The sequence below is a fragment of the Zosterops lateralis genome (assembly GCF_965231275.1).
Source record: "Zosterops lateralis genome assembly, chromosome: 17".
NCBI lineage: Eukaryota > Metazoa > Chordata > Aves > Passeriformes > Zosteropidae > Zosterops > Zosterops lateralis.
The window spans coordinates 11,112,872-11,132,811 of NC_139777.1; the positions used below are offsets into that span (position 1 = coordinate 11,112,872).

A 19,940-nucleotide genomic window follows, 5' to 3' on the forward strand; every position below is an offset into this window, starting at 1 on the left:
CTGAGGGTCTGGAGAGGATTCACTGGATAGCCCAGACTGGGAGTCAGTGCAGTGGAGGGGGATTAACAGTGCCTTGGGATCCACATTTTCACTTCAGCTTTAGTGATAAATTTCTAGACCAAATGCCAGTAACAGATTTCTCAGCGCTGACTTTCAGCTGCCCTTGTTGGACCAGCCAGGACATACAAAGCAGGAGCCATTTCCCTGTGGATACCCCAGATTTAGCTCTGATCCCAATTGTCTGCCGTGCCAGCGGCGGGTTAGACTAATAACTCGTGCAGGGAGGGTTCTGGTTACAAAATGCCTGGAATGAAGCAAGCAGGTGCCGGGAAGGTTAACTGAGGGGAGCACTGCGTTAATTCCCATCGCCTCTCGCCCCCCCGCCTGCCTCGGGAGCAGTGGGATGGATCTTCCGCAGGTGAGGCTGCACCGAGGGGCTGCCAGTCCCCGGCGAGCACCGGCCCAGCGCAGAGCAGGGGCAGCTCAGCTCTTGCTCCCGAGGCTGTGGCAGTCCGGAGCAGGAGCCTGTGAAGCGGAGGGGCTGAGTCACGGAGTGGACACGGGGCTCCCGGGGAGAGCGGGCAGCTGGAGCAGTGCGTGCACAGCCTGACTCAGGGTGGCCACACAACACTCGGTGTTCGTGAGTCACAACAATCGGTGACGCTGTGGCTCTCAGGGCCTGCATTTCAGAGCAGGAGGCTCACTCTGGGACAGCTGTGGTGGGTTCTCTCCCTGCTGCCAGCCTGTCCCGCCGGGGCTGCAGCGGGGATCAGCTCTTTGCACAGCCACCGCCAGTTTGCAGCTCGGGGATGGAGGGTCCTGAAATTAGAACTGCTTTACCTTTCCCTGCTGAGCTGTGACTAGTGGTTCAACAGCTGCTACAGGAGCAGCTGACCTGTTCTCTAAAATAAAAAAAGGCCAAGGGGACAATATGGGGGACAGAAATCAGTACAGTTGCTCCAAGGTGAGTATGCACCTCAGGAGCTTTCATCTGTGCACAGTCCACACTGTGGAGAATCAGGCAGAAAAGGAACTGTGTTCTGCTGTGGCTGCAGTTTATTTGGTGTATTTCCAACTGGTGTAAGCTCCAACACACACACCTCTGGGTATGTCTAAAAGGGTGTTTGTCATCACACTGGTTTAGAAATAAAACCTTTTATGTAAATCAGTGACAAACTGATGAACCCAGCTGATCCCAGCTTACACTGAAAAATGGAGATTTGTGCTGCCTGTTGTTGGACTGAAGTAACTGAACTACTTCAGATTTGCACTGGTGGAAGCCTGAATGCAGGTAAGACAAATAAACCCATCTTGAGTTACTGCTTGCTTCTTGTTACATTTTACTTTTTGCCTTTTAGTCTGAAACAAGATTACCCAGCCCACTGTATGTATCAGACCTATTCTCATCTTTAAAACACAACTGGTTTTCTCCAAAACACAATGCTAAATGTGACTATTTGATGATAAGACACTGTGCAGAGTTGGCTATGAATGTTTATTAACATCACATGGAAATCTGTACTCCAGAGAAGACAAACACGAGGCTGTCACCATACCTACAGAGTCCAGGGAATCAATACAAGCTTTGTAGGCTTCTCCTTTGCAGCAGTTGAGTGGCTGATGTTCTTCTTAAGTTTTCCTCCTACACAGGATCAGCTCAAGTATCAACACCTTGTTAATGACTTAACTGAAAAAACCCTTTAAGTTTAGTTAAGTTACTATTGATCTGGATTGACTAAAAAGGTAGAAGATGACCAGGATGTGGGTTCTGACTTCCAAACACAAACAGTTCTGATGTTCTGCACCAGCACCTCGTGGCAGGGGCCAGAGCTGCAGTCCCTGCTCTCCAGTGCCTGCACAGGTTGTTACACCTTAGTTACTCAACCAGTAATAAGTGAAATTCATACCATTGCATAAACCAGTCACTCTTACAAGCACAGTCAAGGGCATCACAGTAAACAAAGGTCATGGTTTCCAGAGATCCTTAAAAGCCTGGGCCAAAGAGCACAATAAATACAGTGGTGGAGGAGCAGGAAGAGCACAGACGTGTCGGGCATCAGGGTACAGGAGACAGTGGTTATCACCAGAGATGCATCTTTGTCATGTGAACCTCCAGAGCAGTATTGTCTGAGAAGAGGCACGAGGGTGGAACAGGAGAGTATCATTCAGCCTGGCAACAGCATTTTCTCCTGCTTAATTCTTCCTTTGATTCTGGAAAACTTCAGTTGGCACACTCTGTTCACCCACAGAACGGGGCAGTGTAAGGACAGAGTAAGGTCTTACAGACTCTGCTGTTATTGTCAAGGTTTTCAGACTGAAGATGACAAATAATACTGTAAGTTGAGGCAAGTTTTATTTAGACTGTACAAACAGGGCATTGGGGAAAAAACACAGTGGCTTGATGTTGGGACCAGTTCTGTGAATTAAGTGGAGTAAGAAATTAAAAAGGCACTAATCTTAAGAAAAGACACTCCGTATCTTCTAAGAATATAATTCATTTAATACTGTTAATCTTATAGCACAAAAAATAAAACAAGCTATGATCCCCAAAATAAATTTTAAAAGCTTACACTTAATATTATTGCCTGAAGATCATGGTCTTTAAATTACATATTGTGTTTAAAAGTTTACACAGTGAAGACTGTCTCAAATACAAGGCCACCTTTCCCACTGCAATAATTGTATCCTTGTCCCAAAATACACTTTAACACAAATAAACAGAAAATGACAACTATACAGGAACACTTTCACTGGTCCCAAAAGGCAGTCTTTTAGGCAGGTCTCACTTTCAAATGCAGGTACTGAGGAAAACGCTTGAAAACTGGACTAGAAAACAAAGGCAGCCCACTCATTCCCAGGATGTTAATACAATATAAAAAATTACAGGCACATGAAATGGCACAAAGAATGCTGTTTTTCCCTTTACAAAAATAATGCTCAGGCTCCTCAGAGCCTCAACCCAAACAGGATATTCCCTTTTGTTTATTCTTTCCCAATTTGTAAACAATCATGAATTAAATAAGCGCTTATCCAGTGATGGACACTGATTAAAACAGTTTTCATTTAAACTTTCAGACTGGTCAGAGGCTTCAATGTCTATATACACATGTACACAGCAGGAGGAAGCCAAGCCTTTCGTGATAGTTGACTACTGTGGCACCAGGTCATTACACCAGCTCCTAGTTCCAAAGCAAGGACAACTTTAATGGTGCATAGATTGAAGCCATCACTTGTAGGCTCTCATGCTTCAAAGCAAGGTTACCTTACACGCCCAAGAACATTTACACTGATAGATTATCACTCAGATTTAAGAGGTTCCATAAAACGACAGCACATGTGTAAGCAAGCGACAAGCGATTGAGAATCCAGAGTCCTTCAAAGAGAAACACTGATCCAACGTCAGTGGGCAGCAGTCTTTATATGAAAATACTTGTCTCATAGTAAAATAGCCAAGACACATTTTGAAGCAAGGTTACAATCAGCTTAGGCTGGTCAGTATGCTACATTGAAACCACATTTTACATACCTGAACCACACCACTGCTACTTGGAGAAACACTGTTCATTCATGGCCCTAAAACCAGGTTCACAGAAACTCAAGAATTCTCATCTTTGCATCAGATACCACTACACACAAATTTTGCATAGTTTTGAAGGTAAAATACTTTGCTTTTCTGCAGTATTGGAACATAATTAAACCTAAAACAATGTTTCAAAGCATAGACCTTATTCAATGAGGGGATGAGTCAAGATGTTTATTTCAGTGAAAAAAAAATCAGGTTAAAAGTTATGTTCAAGATCTCAAATCTCACAGTATTTATTTACCACGCAAAGGAAGAATTCTACAATCAGTCTTCTGAAGAGCTGCCTGTAACTAGGTCAGGCCTGAAATAAGATTTCTCTGCAGCAGACTGAGTTTAGTGCAGTTTGTATTCAGAAGATGACTTTCAGTAGTACAATCTGTGTAGCAAATGCGCAGGTATTGTTGGGGCACAGGAAAAGCATGACCTTCTTTAGTTAAGAGAACTGCATAGCTTTTCTTTACAAAACAAAATGTCAATGCCTATTGTCAAGAATTACAGCACCAAACACTTCAGTCAATGCTACTCTACTTCACAGTTAATTTGGTAGTAAAATGCTCTACAAGAACTTCCAGACTGTCAGCCACTTGATCAATATTACAGAAAACAGTTAATAGATGAACGGAGAGACTTCTTTCAAACCTGGCATTTTGAATGTCTGCTTATAAATGCCATTGCTGCAGTTCTTCAGTGCCTTCCGACTCAGGATCTCATGGCACTCCCACATGAGCTACTAACAACGTGCTTTTATTTGGATCAAGCAACACAAATCAACAAGAAAACATGCTGGAACTTAAGACAATGTTTATATCATTAGACATTTGTAAGATCTGATGACATTTCTGCAAGTGTTTGAAGTTTCTTGTTTTGCTACAACCAAGAGCCTTCCAAAGCTGAAAAATGGGAGCTGCTGTTTTCTTACCAGCTTCTACACTGGACATCTGTCTTAACCAGGCTGTCTGAAAAGGGAGGTTTTGTAGCTGTATCTTTGCAGACATGTATTCTGTTACTTCAGCATTCCATCATTTTGAAAAGAGCATTCCAGTTCACCTACAACACACATTTGAAGAAGGTGGCACAGGACTCACTGTGCCTAGGCTTTCCTATCCTGCACCCAGGCTCAGGCTGGGCACACTCCTGGTGCTCACCCAGCTGCAGCCAGGAGCTCCCTGCTGCACAACAGCCACAGCAGCAGAGCTTGGGGACAAATGAGGGAAGGAGCTACACTAATCACAGACACCTCTGTGGCCTCCTCCAGCCCCAGCATTATCACATGGGGGAACCCAGGCAGCTGACTCCAATTAACCATTTTCTAGAGGATGCTGGGAGAGGGAGGGACTTGGGGCCTATATACCAGAGCCAGTGCCTCAGGAAGGGTAAAAAAAAAGATGTCAGCATGCAGAGGATACAAGCAAGGAAAAAGAATGAAGGGGAAAAAGAAGATGAAAGCAGCTCTGGAAGAGAAGCACAGCAATACAGACACCCTGGTAAAAAGGTACTGTGTTTGAAAAGGAGCTTTTGATGAGCTGGGGCTGGCATAGCTAGGAAACTTTGGAGAGAGCAGGGAGCCTACAGAGAAATGGATACAAAAGGTCTTTAAATGTTTAAATAAGAGGATTTTATCGGTATTTACCAAGTTCTTCTGTCCTACTCCTACCTCTCCTCATGGCAATCTGATCTGTATACCAAGTAACAGCTTGATGACAAGCACTTCTGTACTAGTAAAACTACACTTTCAACACTGCAGAAGAGCTGTATGTAGACCAGGCCAAAGTGTTTCCCCTTAAAGCTCACTTTCTACAGTTAGTGCTTGCAAAAATCAACAGAAATGCATTAAATATGTCAAAACCAAGTTACAAGTATCAACCCCTCTTGGGTTTCCTTATAAATAAATGTCTCCGTCTCAATGCAGCTCATTCAATGGTTATTTGCATTTAACACACACTGTTTCAGGAAGGTCAACAACAAGCTTAAGAGTTAACAGAAAAGAGCAGTGTCTAATACAACTGCTTAGAATACATAAGCTCCAATTATTGTCCTTTAAAGAAACCATCATTTTAAGTGTACTACACCTTAGGACAGGTAATTTCAAAACTAAAACTTCTTCAGTTCTAAAATTGCATTTTTGTTGTTGCTTTTTGTTGGACAGTAATGCACAAATTGCATGTTTGATCTGAGATTAGGGCTCTTCCTACTGAGCAAACCAGAAAAAGTCCAGACAAGTCTTAACAGGAAAGGCTTTTTTCCCATACCTCTCTGCTATATTCCGGTTCAGTCTTCTCCAGCTTAAGGCCCAATAAAGTTTTAGAAAGTGAAACTAAATTCTGGATGACGCAACTACTGTCTGAAGGTCAGGCAGTGGCTTCAGTTGTATGAATTCCAAATGTATAGTAAAAGAACTGTCAAACTGCAGCAAGCTGGGAAATGGGCAATGCTAGCAATGTGCCATTAAGTCATCATCCCACCTCAAACAATGCTAATGGTAGCTAGAAAAATGAAGCAGCAGTGTAAATGGGCAGAGGGAGTCATTCGTTCTCCTCTGGGTTTTGAGGGTCAAATATTTTGACATGTGTGAAGGGGAAGAGCCCTTTTCGACCGTTGACTTCTCCTTCCCACTGACCGTTTATGTTCATCCTCGTGACCTTCACAATGTCTCCAACCTGTGGAATTAGAAACAAAAAAAACCTTATCACACGTGGGATTGTCACCTCGATACAAATCAAATGAAGAACAACACAAACAAGGCCATCATAGTGAAACAAATCTTGCCCTCTTCTTGGCAGAGGTTCAATTGAAAAGTTACTTTTACTTAACTACAATACCAACACTTTATTGCTAAACATAATAATGTTGTTTGTGCTCTGAGACTCTTAATTACACATATATTTATAAAGATTACTGAACTACACCTCTTTTTATAGGAGAGCTTACAGCTTAATGCAACGGTATCTTTAGCTTAGATATAAATTCCCATCAGTAAAGTAACCATCAGTGATGAGTCACAACATCCTTTCTAAGAAGCACAGTACTGGGACTGGTTTTATCAGCAGCTTACGAAAAAGAAATGTAGTTTTTCAAAGACAGATTTCTAAGGCAAAGGAACCATTACTTGAAGCTCTAATTCTGATGACCACAGTCTAACAACCTTCTGTAATTTCTAAAACAATGGTACTCTTCTGAATTGGGGAAAAGCAATCTCAAACTTTTTTTTTCAGTAGTAGATGTAGATTCTAGCTTTATTTGTGGTTTTCACGTTTACTTCCTGTCAAAGCATTTGAAGCAGGAATGATAACTTGTCAGGCCTTTCCTACCATAAATGTTCTCTTCCTATCTGGCAATGAAAAATGAGAGGAGCCTAAAATATGATGAAGCCAGAAACAACAGCTCAAATGATGATAAATTATACTCTTACTGTTCAACACCTGTATTTAATCTGAATTAGGACAATTTCCAAAGTGAAATATCCAAATTGACAAGAAGCATTTAAGACAAGCTCATTCTCCCTGAGATGCTTCTGGAGAGCTGAACACGTGGTGTGTTACAGCAGCTCTAACTCTCCCCCTCCCTTCCTGTTTACTCATTTGACTCTATGTGGTAACTACAGTAAATATCAGAAAAGTGACATTAGCAGCTAAAAACTAATTTCACAGAAAGCAGAACCAGCCTATGACCAATGCCCAACAGTTTGTAACTTTCGTTCCCAAACTAGGTCCAAGGTCTTTGTAACTGAGTCTCAGTTATCAAACTACTGCTGTGAAATTCAAAGGAAACTAGCTCTAATCTTATCTAAGGAAAAAATAGACATTGATATAGTATGTAAAGCAATTTGTCTACATTTTCTAAATAGTACTAAAATTCAGAACAGATGCAGACAGGCCCTTGGCCAACAGCCTTTAACTTTTCAGGTGAGACCTGTATATTTTATGTTAAAGAAAACCAGAGTTTTTCTGAGTTTATAAAATGATGTGCATGTCATTAGGTGATTTGAAGCCTATTTAAACCAGTTACCATTACCATAACAGATATTTCTGAAGATCACACAGAAGCAAGAACCCTTCAAAGTGAAATTTAAGATACTGTAATAAACTTATTAACACTCACTCAGTGTTGGGTCTCAAAATAAACTTTGAAACTATTCTCAGAAATTTAAGTCTTGTGTTGCTCTGCCTTCCCTACTTTTTCTCCACCACTTTGGTTGTCTGTGTCCTGTCTGCCCCCCATATTTGAGAGTGTCTCACTTGGAACAATTGTAACCTTGTGCTTTTGAGAGAGGAGAAATCCCTTTGAACTCCCTTAAGTTCTTAGGATGTGACTGAGGCCATGTCACTTTCTTACATGGACGTTTTTATATGTGCTGTTCCTAAGCTCAAACATGAAGCCAGCATACAGAATGAAGCAGTTAAACACTGCATGTACACAGAGCATTCACCCAAGTGCTTTTCATCTCCCCAGGGCCTGCTGCAGTATGCTCTAATTGTATATTTGCTAAAAAGCACAATTTGTCAGACTTCTCACTTAAGAAAGCTTTAAATAGTAACAAGATGACCTAAACAGGAACCTAGCAAATGTCTCTTTAGGAAAAGTCTGATAACATCTATAAATACTCCCTGTTACATGGCTACATTTAAATAACTCTTGAAGACAGATCTAAGCTCCAAATTCTAGACCTAACCCGAGGAAGATTCAGGCAACATCACAACAGCTTAAAGCTAATGAGTTTCATTTTCATTACACCACAAACCAAACCCACTCTCAAACCCTTTAATCTTAAAAAATAATCTTTTGAATCAGAAACATGGACCTGCCTTTTCTGAGTCTGACAATGTGAATCTGTTCATGTGCTGTAGAGATCAATCCATTATTCACTCTGCAGCTCTAGAACAGCTTTGGTTCTGAGAGACTTTGGTTCTGAAAGACTTCACAATGTGAATAGGTTTGGAAATCTTGCTTCAGCTGAGTGAAAAGAATATTTAAAATATGTCTCTTATTGCATTGCAACAAACTGCCCTGTGGATTAATGATGTAAAATGTCCCTTATGCTGCTGGGTGGGCAAAGCATCTGCCCACCACACCAGCATCTGCCACCAAAGACAGCTGTCTGACAAAAGCTACTAAAACACACTTCCAATATTCTGAGAACCACTGGAATAGTAAAATAATTTACCATAACTTTCTACTATTTTTGAGAGGGCTTTTTTTTTTAAAATAAAAGCTGCTGAATATCCTCTTGTGCTATATTATTTTAAAAATGTACTTTCCCTGAGAAGGCTAAATCAAGCAGCATGTTGAAATAAGATTTTTGGTGCAGGAACCTTGATTTCATACTAGACTAACTCATGGGTCTTATCTTAAAGACCTTAATTTCAAAAATGTCTAGAAAACTCTGATCAACTAGTCCCTCTGTTTTTCCCCCAAGTAAAAGCATTATATCATAAATGCCTTTGAAAGCATCTATAAAATGGTCAGCTGAGGTGCAATCTCCCACTAAAAAATTATTTAATACACTATTTTTTTCAGGGAATGTTTTAAGCCAGTCAGAAGAATTGTCTTATGATTAGGCACAGGACAGAGTCAGGAGACCTGGTTCTATTCTCATCTCTGCCACAGACTTCCTGTATGACTCTGGACAGCTAATAGCCCTTATCTATAGATGAGGAGAACACTTCCTTAGACTCAGCATCTCTCAGATAAGTTAATTCAGTTGTGAAGCACCCCAGCATAGCTGGAATGAAGTATCACTGCTGAAATGAGTAATGCTTCTGAAATGCAGCCATTTGGTTACACCCAAATGATAAAAATCAAAATGTATTTTAGATAGCATCTTTCATTATGTCCTTGTTAGAGCATGAATTCAAAGCCCTGGGGAAACACAAGCTGTGGAACATGCCAGTCAGAAAGGTTACCTCATTCATTCTAGACACTTCCATACCTGTCTTCCATTTGAAGCTGATTCATACTCTGCAAAAGGCTTCCTGCAAGCCATTTTAGTCAACCAATTCAATGAATTTTACAGATATTCCAAAAATTGTATGTTAATAGTTCTATGGCTGATAAATGAGTTTAAGGAGATAAAAATGCATTAAAATTCTAAATCATCATTTTAGGCCACTAGGTCAGTGCTATAGAAAACACTGGTCTCTGGAATCTACAGAGTGTTGAATCTCAGTCATTATCCTAATTAGTGTCACGGCTCACCTTCTTTGGTAGCACTAACATTAATACCAAAACCAAAACAGTTGTTCAGGCCAGCTGCCCGTCTGGAGAAGAACAGAGAAGGTCCAGCACAGAAAATACCTGACAGCCCACTGTGCCCAAAGGGAGGAGCTACACAAGAGAGGCAAAGTTCAGCCCCTGCAAACAGGACAAAGGACACTGAAGGAGCTGGTGCTGTATGGAAGATCCAAGAAAGCACCAGGCTAAAAGCACAGCTCAATTATCCTTCACTGCTGATGTTCTGGGCCAGGGCACAGCTGATGCTCAAACCAGAGAATCAAACCACTCAGAGGAAAAGCTTCATCCATTCCTGAGGCATGAAAGGAGGTTCAGGGGCAACACAGAAATGTGGAAGTGGGAGATGGAATTAGTCTGGCCTCACCTAGGGGACAGATTAAAACAAAGGAACTTTGCATTTCACCAAGAGCCAGGAAAATTGTCAGAGTAGGGGCTGCAGCATCAAAAAAGGCCTGCTTTTCATTACATGGTGGTAGCCTGTCTCCTTCAAATTAAGCCACTGTTGTGACTGTACAGAATTTGGAGAGTTCACATTCAGTGCAACAGTTATAGCAACTACAGATCCCTGATCAACAACTCACACTACACTAATATAGGACCAATACTTTGCTTAAAATCCAGACTTTGTGGGTTAGATGCATTTTAATGTTTAACACAGCAGGGCCAAGTTTCCTGGGTTTAAGAAAAACACAATGCTTGTTGTCTACTGAAAGAAGTAGCCTAATTTCCTAATTAAGAAAGTTCTACTGCTAGCACATTTTGGCCTACTTGTCTCAACTTTCCTTTGAAGAGGGAAGAAGTTAACTGTAACCTAATTGTAACAAGCTCAAGAGAAATACTGTAAGTCAGTTATATAATTATGGTGGAGGGGTATTTATTTCACCAAAACATTTCAGTGACAGGTTAACTCTGTACTAGCAAATGTACACATGTATGATTGCTACATCACAAAAAGATAAACTACTTAACACTATAATGCTGGCATGAGTCCATAAAAAGCCAACACTAGTATAAAGACTTCAAAAAATATAGTGCGACTCTTGTTTAAAAAGAGAAAAACAAACCTTTGATTCCATAATGCTCTCAAGTCTGGATACGAGCTCTAGAGTCACTGCTGCATTCAAAATTAACTATGACACTGATTAGAGCACTGGTGATATATTTAAGAATAATTTTTTAAACACATCAGGTATAAATCTGGTGGGTGCTGCTGGTCTCCCATTGTCTGTTTCCTCACCCTATTTAATTCCATTTTATAAGTGAATATAGAATTTGTTGTTCACGTCCTGGTTAGAGCTTGTCAGTTTGAAACAAGGCTCCATTAGCACACCATTGCCAACAGACTGGCTAGAGAGTTGTTTTCAAAGGCTGGGAAGCTCTCAGGTAGACTTTGCTGTTCTCTGTCACAGTGACAGTGCCAAAGAGTCTCTGCTCTTATCAAATCCATCACCTTCCTAAAGTGTAAGGCCTTGGAACAGGGGACTGCCCTCCTGGTTTTCCCACAGCAGGACTGAAGAACACCAGGGCATAACCCTGTGGCGCAGAGCTTTGGTCCCAAGGAGCACAGGACACTGTAACCCCGTCCTCTAGAGCCCCAGAAAGGAAGGAAATCGCTTCTTGGCTACAAGTACACAAGTAAAGAAACAGACCTGGCTGCTCGGCTGTTGAACTTGTCGGTTACGGGTTGGGTTTGGTGGTTTTATTTCTATTTTGTAGCTTGCTTGTTCAGTGGTTTGGGTTTTTTAATGTAGTATCCATAAAGTTCTACACATATTAGTAATGAAGTTAGTTGTAGTGAGAAGCTACAGAGTTCAATCTGTAGAATTTAATGTTCATTAAAAACATTAAATCTGAACTGCCAAAGTAACTCAACATACAGGAGCATATGTAAATCTTAGAAATACATACAATTTATTGCAGGCTTTACTAATTGTTTCTTGGTGCAGGGAGGTGCACAAAATTAGATGTAGCACCAGCTGTAAGCTTTGAGAGTGTCTATACTTGCAACTACCATTTTAGCCTATAAACAGATTTATTATTTTTATTTTATTTTAGAGAATAAAAGTGGAGTATATAACACAATAGGATTGAGTCAACACTTAGGCATTAGTAACTTCAATAACACCAATATTGTTACCCACAGAGGTTGTGAACTCCTCCATCCCTGGCAGTGTCCAAGGATGGGGCCTGGAGCAACCTGGGAAAGTGGAAGGTGTCCCTGCCCATGGGAGGGGGTGGAATGGGATGAGCTGTAAGGTCCCTTCCAACCCAAACCATTGTATATAATGCTAAATAAACTTAGTCCAGCAAATATAAATGCCTTATTGACTAGTATCCTACAGAAATAAAATTGTAGTTGCTCTTAAATTGTCATACTTTTAAATTCACCAGTTGAACCCTTCATCCTTATCCAAGCTATCAGAGCTTGTTTCAGATTTTCTGTGGAACAGTCAGTTGGTCACTTACATTTTTCATGTAAGAAATTAAAAAAAAAAAAAAAGGAAACCAACTTGCTTACAAAACAAACTTCTCTGTCACAGGCCATAAATTTTTACCTTTTCTTAAAGGAAAATTGTGTCAGCTTCTGTAAACAATAGTGTACAGTGGAAACACTGGGTTTGCAGGCAGGGAGCTTGTCCCATTTTCAAGCTGAACCAAGAAGAATGACATCGCTCCACTTAAAAGGAAGTTGAGCAGATTACTATGCCATGGATTTATTTACTCCAGATGCTATTCTCTTCCTTTTAAGTCTTGTCTGTGTGCTGACCACACAGGGCTACAGCCAGCAAACAGATACTTTGCTTTCAAATTGTTTTATCAGTTTAAATGAGATTGCACAATCAGCAACCATTTAATTACACTCACTAGGTGTTGTACCTGTACTGCTGAACTGCCACTGAGGGTACACCTGTACTGAGGTGGAGAACTGTCAAATAAGATTGTTATGAAAGATCACCATTAACTTTCTTCCCCAAAACAGTCTCAGAACCTGTTTTTTGTCTAACGCAACTTTCAATGGTCTTACAAAACAGAAGTTTCAAATGGTTCAGTTTATTTAATAAAGCTCCCACAAGGCTGGGATTAAATATTTTATCAGGGTCCTGCAGGTGTTTGGCAAACTAAAGGAAAATCATTAAAAGAAGCTGAGTCATTTTTTTCTTTAAGAATAGCCCATGTGACAAAAAAATACTGCTGTAATGAAGTTGATAAAGTTCCCTATGCATGGATAGATATGGAGAAGCTGCAATCACTGATTTCAGTGAAAATGTAGAGCAGTTCCCAGAATTCTGCTCCTGAAGCCTCCTGAGAAGCCACAGTGTGGATGAGCTACACTTGCAAAGAAAACAGACTGCATGGGAAGACAAAATATGCCAGTGCTGAGAGACACAAAGACATGAGGCAATAAGTGGTTAGAGGATGAGAAGAATCTCTCAAACAAAACTTCAGTAGTTTGAAGGTTCTAACCAAGTCAAACCTATTTGTTGGCCAGAGAATTAATCCCCCTGGTACCCTAGAGCAGCTAAACTGATGGGGTTAATGGGTCACTTAAAGGGCAAGTCAGGAAAGTCTGTATGTAAGGACCAACCTTCCAAGTCATCCTGCTGCCCTGCAGCAATGCAAGTTCCCTTGGAAGTAATTCCATGACACATTGATAGCATAACAAAATCAATCTCTTGCCTTGCTTTGCTTTCAGAAGCATGAGTAGTTTTGGCAGGAATCTTCTGCAGTGCAGTTGGCAGTGGATTTACACTTTGTTCTATGATAATTTTCACACACTGTTCACAAATAACAAGCTGCTAGATTTCACAAGACAAAGAAGTTGAAGTGATTCATATTTAACTTTTAACCCCCAAAGAGTAACCACCTGTAGAAGTCTTACAAATATAGGAGTGAAACAATTGAGGTGAGCACTCTGAATAATGGGGAAGTCACAAATATAACCTTCCAAATTTCAGTCAAAAGTATCAGCCACAGGTAACAGCTTTAACTTGCAAAGTAACTGAGCCAAAACAACAGGAAATGTTCAAAACTATTTTAAAGACCTTTATTATTTTACTTGCTAAAACGTTGTTGCTTCCTATGCTTGTTTGCTTGCATTTGTTCCTGGAAGTATTGCAGCAAGCTCAAATTTCACTTCTTCCAGGTGAGACATTTTTGAATTACAGGTTAACTAGCCTTCAGTATCATATAAATGTAAAAGTAACAATCTTAGTCTTCTGGATAAAGCTTTGAAAAACTCCTTCCAATCAATCATTTATCCCAGTTAAACTAGAAGTATCATATGAATCCTTTACTATTTGCAGAATAATGCTCTAAAGTTTTATAAGACATCTCTAATAATAATAATAAAAAAATTAAAAATGCAATAGCAAGCACAGGAACTTGCAGCACTTTAGAGGTTACACTACATTCCTCAAGCCCAGTTTAAGTGTTAAGGTTTCTCAAATTCCACTTTTGAAAACCAAAGTAAAAGGGACTAGGGTATTTCTGATATATTCTGCCCAGATTTCAGCTCTCAGCACAAGATCTTCAAGTGCATCTCACAGCTGAGGATCAGAAACACTAAGTATATCAGCCAGCAATCTTTACCTTTCTCTGGAGGATGCCACTGTCAGTTCTTAGCCTGGAACTCTACAGTGATTAATGAAACATCTCTTTCCTTCCCCAAGATTAGGTGGAGAAGCAAAGCCATCCTCTCACTAGCACTTCTTCAGCATCTGTACACTCTGCTACCCTTGTAACATTTGCGCAGTTGAACAAGCAAGAAAGGAGGGAAAATACAGGTCCGTTTCTCCTTTCTTTTCTTACTAGGTCACTTTTCTCAAAGGAAGTGGTAGAGATGAAGCAACTCTTGTGGATGTTTCTTCAGAATGTAACCTAACTTCTCAGTCCCTTGACATAAATAAGCAGACTCCACATGAAGTCATCCACACCAACTCCTTAACAATTTTTTGTTTCTTCTTTCACCAGGTAATTGAAAACTCTGAGACTGGAGGAAAAACTTACCTCTAATGCCAGGGCAGTCTTGTCATAAGCACAGGGAACTCTCTTTTGGACCGCTTTGGCATAGACTGGTCCGTTCTGTGTGGATGGTAGAGGGTTGATCACTGCCCCAGGTGTGCTGGAGACTGAGGGAAGGGGAGTTGCGGTTTGAGGCTGAGCATAAGCATGGGCAGGTTCTGGAATACCATAACTGTTGGAATTCCTGTTTCCGTGCTTCCCGACAGATCTGACCAGCTTTTCTACGTAAGGAACAGGAATCATCCCAATCCGACCCTCCTTGTTTCTGGCACTCCACCACTGTTCTTCTGGCTTCTCCACAATTACCAGGAACTCGCCCTTTTTAAATGGCAGATCCTCGGCATCGTTGCCAGGAAAGTCATAGAGAGTCCGGACATACTCCACGTTCTCTTCTGCACTGGACATGGCAGGGGCAGATCCTGATCCCATTGGTGGACTTGGATACCTGAGGATTTGGTAAAAGTAACAGCTATTGGGTTTGTATTTCCAGTAACAAAGTGAAGTACCAGGTTTGCAGTAGGAACATCAGTTAGAGAAGAGTTACTTGGATTTCTAACAAAAGTTTGGTGTGGTAGCAGCACTGTGAGGCATTTCATGAGTAACTCTCAAATAATTACCTAAATACCCAAAGTAGCTTTCCCAGAAACCTAAACTAATCTATCATGGGACGCAGAAAAGTGGGAGAAATAATGTAAAATCTTCATCCACCTGTTCTGGATTGTTGTGAAGACCTTAGAGTCAAATTGATTCCATAGCTTAAGTTATGAGAGTAATGATACAGAAAACTAAATTAAGACTATTTGGGTGATTGAAGTGGAAGGGCAATACATAAAAATGTAACTGTGAGTCTCTGCAAGAGTCCCCTGCCACCTCCAAAGTCATCCAAATAATCTTATTTTAACTTCAGCATCCACTTCTAAAGAATTTGGTAAGTAAATGCTAGACTTGAAGCACTGCAGAGGAAAAAGGGAACAAAAGTAAATGGTATGACGTACTCATAAAGACACTATGAAATACTTGCACCCACTGATAAGAAGGAACTATAGAGGAAGAAAAAAAAGCTAGCCTTCTAGAAATATTCCTTTGCCTACTAACTGTATTATCTTTAATTTATTTACATAGCTGTTAATTTATTTACATAACTGTTAATTACTATGTCCATCATTTGACAAGTACAGTCACTTGTTGTCTGTGATAATATATTAAGATTGTCCATCAAATGAGAATGGTTTCACTATTTTCATCATAAATGTTACACATTTTATTCAAAGCAGCTGTCAAAAAGCCTTAGTGGATATAGGCCACAGCAGATACTTATTATCTAAGCTATGATAGCAAGAATGCATGTCATTAGCCTACTTCAATTCTCTTTTGCTACTTGCAAAATACCATGGAAGTCAAATCCCTGTGATTTTTGCAAGATATGCCAGAAGCCCTGAAGGGAAAGATATTCCATCTTTTCAGACACCCTTGCTGCAGCCAAAGCAGGGGACAGAGGGAACCCTTCAGGGAGCAATTGCTCGGCATAAGCAAGAGCTCAGCAACATCAGCAAGGATGGTCAGAGCTCACTACTAGAGAGACGAAACAAACAGAAAGTTTAAAATGGTCTATTTACAACTGTTTTAAAAGTTCAAGATGTCATCTCCAAGATCTAGAGGTACTGCAGGGCTCTGTATAGAAACCACCTTTCAGACTGTACTTTATGAAATTAAAAGAATGAACAGCTTTCAAAAGCACAAGCATGAGAGCAATGTGCCCAGGAAAATGCCAGAGAAATAAGAATTAGCATAACAGTTCTGAGGCACATACCTGGCCACCCCTATTCTAAATCTAGTCCATTAACTAAAAATAAAAACCCCAAACTTCTGGAAATGCAACCTTTCATCCTCCCTCTTGCAGCAGGAAGTCTCCTTTGCAGAGAATTTAAAACCATCAACCACATAATTGATTTTTCTAGGAGTTTTAACAAAAATCATGCTAAATAAAAACACCTAGTCGATCCCATTTGTAGCTCTATAAAAAACCCTGTCAATTCACAGCAGGTTCGGTCCCATCTGTCCCTGTGCTGAGAGAACAATATGCAACCAAAACCTTGAAAAGACGGTGGTACTAAAATGTTCACAGAACATTTCACACAGGACTCCTAACAAATACCAAGTGTGCAAGTGCAATCAGCTCTGAGTGCTCAAGTGCTTTGAGAAAGCCAAGTCAGTCATGGCCATAAATGATTAGGACCAAGTTTTTGCATCCTGAAAGGTTCAAGAGTATCCAGGTTGGAGAACAGAGATAAGCATGAAGATTGCTTCAGCATAAGACCTTTTTTCTTCCCAACTCTCCACAAGTTTAAGCATGCACATAACACTGGGCAGCTCCATTTAAGCATTCCTGCAACAGTGAAAACAATTTTTTGTTCATGTACCCATCTCTCTAGCTACAATCAGTACCTAAAAGGCTGCCAGCAGCTTGAAGAGCTCCTGAAGGTTGTGCTTTCTGTCACATCCTGCCCATCACTTGACAGCTTTTCAGAATAACTTTTGAACACTCGAGTTTTTCAATTTGACAAGCTGCTGTCAATCTTTGACAAGTGACTGACTGTCATTAAGCTCTGGTCTATGCCAAGGTTCACTTGTGGTTATAAACCTCAAAGTTATTCTTCCCTCCTAAGAACTTGCTAATCCGCCAAACACAATAAGATACTAAAATATAGAATTCAGAAATGAACCAATTTGGATTTATTTTTTTAATATGTTACTACTTTTCTCTTAGTTAATTTCATTTCATCCTATCCAGGAAGCCCAAAAGTTTTGGCAAAAGATACTGAGAAAGGCTGTATTAATTAAAAGTAAGGAATATGTTCCAGGGTTGTTCATAAGCAGTTTACTGATGTATGTTGCAGGTATGTCCCATGCTGGGACCAGGACAAAGAAGGAGCTCATAGCCAAGTCACATTTTCCCATCCTCCTAGAACAGCATTTCTCGGTAAAATGTACAGTACATTAAGATATAGATGAACTGTACCATAAGCAAACTGTGAGAAATAAGTGTTTAACATTTTTTTGGCGCAGAAATGCCACTCTAGAAGTTTGGGGAATGCTGCCCTAGAATGTATTAATGCTGACTTAACAGGCCGAAGCAGTCTAATCACATAAAAGCCAGTTCTGTTGCAATCAGTGTGGGTGCAGGGGCAGACAGCAAACTAAGCTCAGAGGCTTTACTTTACACACGGAGAGGAGTGGTGAACCAGCTCCTCAACCATCCCTGGAAACGGAGACAATACCAGAAGAAAAGGGTAACACAAAAAGGGTGACGTGCGACCACACCCTCTTTCAAGGCAATTACAGCCCGTGGTGGAGGTCCATGGTACTTTCACACACAAGGTCATCACAGGGGACTGTGGATGATTTGACTGAAAGAGCAACACTTTTAACTGTCACCGAGATCCAGAGCGTTAAGAAGGCTCAGTGTTAGAAAATAATGTTCCCTTAGTATTTATTCACAGCAACTACATCCATTGCCAGGCTCCCGGAGCCGCTGGGCTGGACTGTGACACCTTTAGGGGTGTCGCCTCCCCGCGCCCCGGGAGCAAAGGTGGCGGTGGGTGTGGCGGGGGCGGGGGACACTCACCTGGGCGCGGGCTCGATCAGGGTGGTGGTGTCCAGGTAGTGGATCTTGTAGAACTCCAGCAGCGCGGGCAGGTGCTCGAACTCCTGGTCGCCGATCTTAAAGCGGCGGTTGGGGAGGGAGTTTATGATGTAGTGGGAAACGCGGGAGTTCTCGGACACCGAGAGGACGTAGTCCCCCGGGCAGGTGGACGAGTCCCGCACCAAGAACATGCCGTGCCGCTGCCCCTGCAGCCGCGTCTGCGCCTCCGCCCGGGACACCGGGCCCACGTACCAGCTGGAGCGGTCCGACGAATCGAAACGAGCGGCGGAGGACATGGCTCCGGGCGGGGAAGGGGAAGGAAAGGGAGGAAGGAAGGTGAGGAGCCCGAAGGCCCGGGCGGAGGAAGAGCCCCGGAGAAGAGGAGGCCTGGGCAGAGAGGCCCGGGAGGCGGAGCGGGCTGGGGGCGAGGGGGAAGCGGCTCGTGCCTACTCCAGGAGAAAGGGAACCCGGGGAATGGGGGATAGGGGAGAAGGAAGCTCCGCGCCGCCGGAGGCGAAGGGCCGAACGAGCGGCTGGGGTGGGGCTGGCCAGACGCGGCGCGCAGGGCCCCCGAGTCTCCCTCAGCGGCGGGGTGTGCAGGGCATCCTTCCCGCCTCTCTCAGGCCTGCGGCGGGCCCGGCCAGGCGGGTGACGAGGAGCAGCGGCGGCTGGCGCGGCCGGGCGGCCCGAGAAGGCGGCGGCGGAGCCGGCTCGGGGCGGGACGGGGAGGCAGAAGCGCCGGGCGCCGCGTCCTCCCGCGGGTTCCTCCCCTCGCCAGCCGAGCTCCAAAATGGCGGCCGCGCCGGGCCGCGCGAGCGCTCCGAGACACCGCCCCGCGCACGCGCCATGGCGGCGGCGGCAGCGCGGGGCCGCGCCCGCCTCAGGGGCCGCGCGGGGGCGGCGGGTCCGTGCTCGGGTCCCGGCCCGGGCTCCAGGGCAGCGGGAGAGCCGCCCCGTCCCCACTGCTCCGCCAGAGTCACTCAGCCGTCCCCGGCGCACCCGCGGTCGGTGCGGTGAGTGAGGCGGGGGTGGCCCCGCGCCTGCCGCATCCCCTCACAGGGCAGGGCTCCCTCACTGCTGCAGGCGCGCTTTGGCAGCGTTACCCCCCAGAAACTCCCCAGCCCTTGGCCCTAAGGTATCTGAGGGGACTCTCCATCTCCTCCCCATCCCTCTCGGCCCGTCCTCCCTCCTCGGAGCCGCCCAGCCCCGGGCTTTGCCCCGCGGTGCCCCGGGGCCGCCTCGGGCCGCTCTCAGTGCTCCTGATCCGGGGAGCGCCGGCACCCGGCCCCGGGCGGTTTGCACACACACTCCGCCTCTCCTGAGGTTTGGCTGGTTTTTACTAGTTAATTAATTTTCTTTTAAGGAACAAAACGGCCCGCCGTGATAACCATCTCTGATCTGGAGATAACTTCCTCCGTGCTCTGAGGGGCCGTTTCCTGCTCCTCAGAGCCTCGTTCCCCGATA

The 19,940-nt window shown here is 43.0% G+C and overlaps 1 protein-coding gene across 1 annotated transcript; it reads right to left on the reverse strand.

The window, feature by feature from the left end:
- Window positions 1-1,486: 1,486 nt before the first annotated feature.
- Window positions 1,487-19,035, reverse strand: CRKL (CRK like proto-oncogene, adaptor protein). The gene is made up of 3 exons (XM_083873676.1): window positions 18,459-19,035; window positions 14,819-15,278; window positions 1,487-6,240 (listed from the first exon to the last, which is right to left on the reverse strand). The coding sequence occupies exons 1-3, from the start codon at window positions 18,770-18,772 to the stop codon at window positions 6,106-6,108; spliced, it is 909 nt and encodes a 302-aa protein (XP_083729802.1). The 5' UTR covers window positions 18,773-19,035; the 3' UTR covers window positions 1,487-6,105.
- Between the last annotated feature and the right edge of the window lie 905 nt (window positions 19,036-19,940).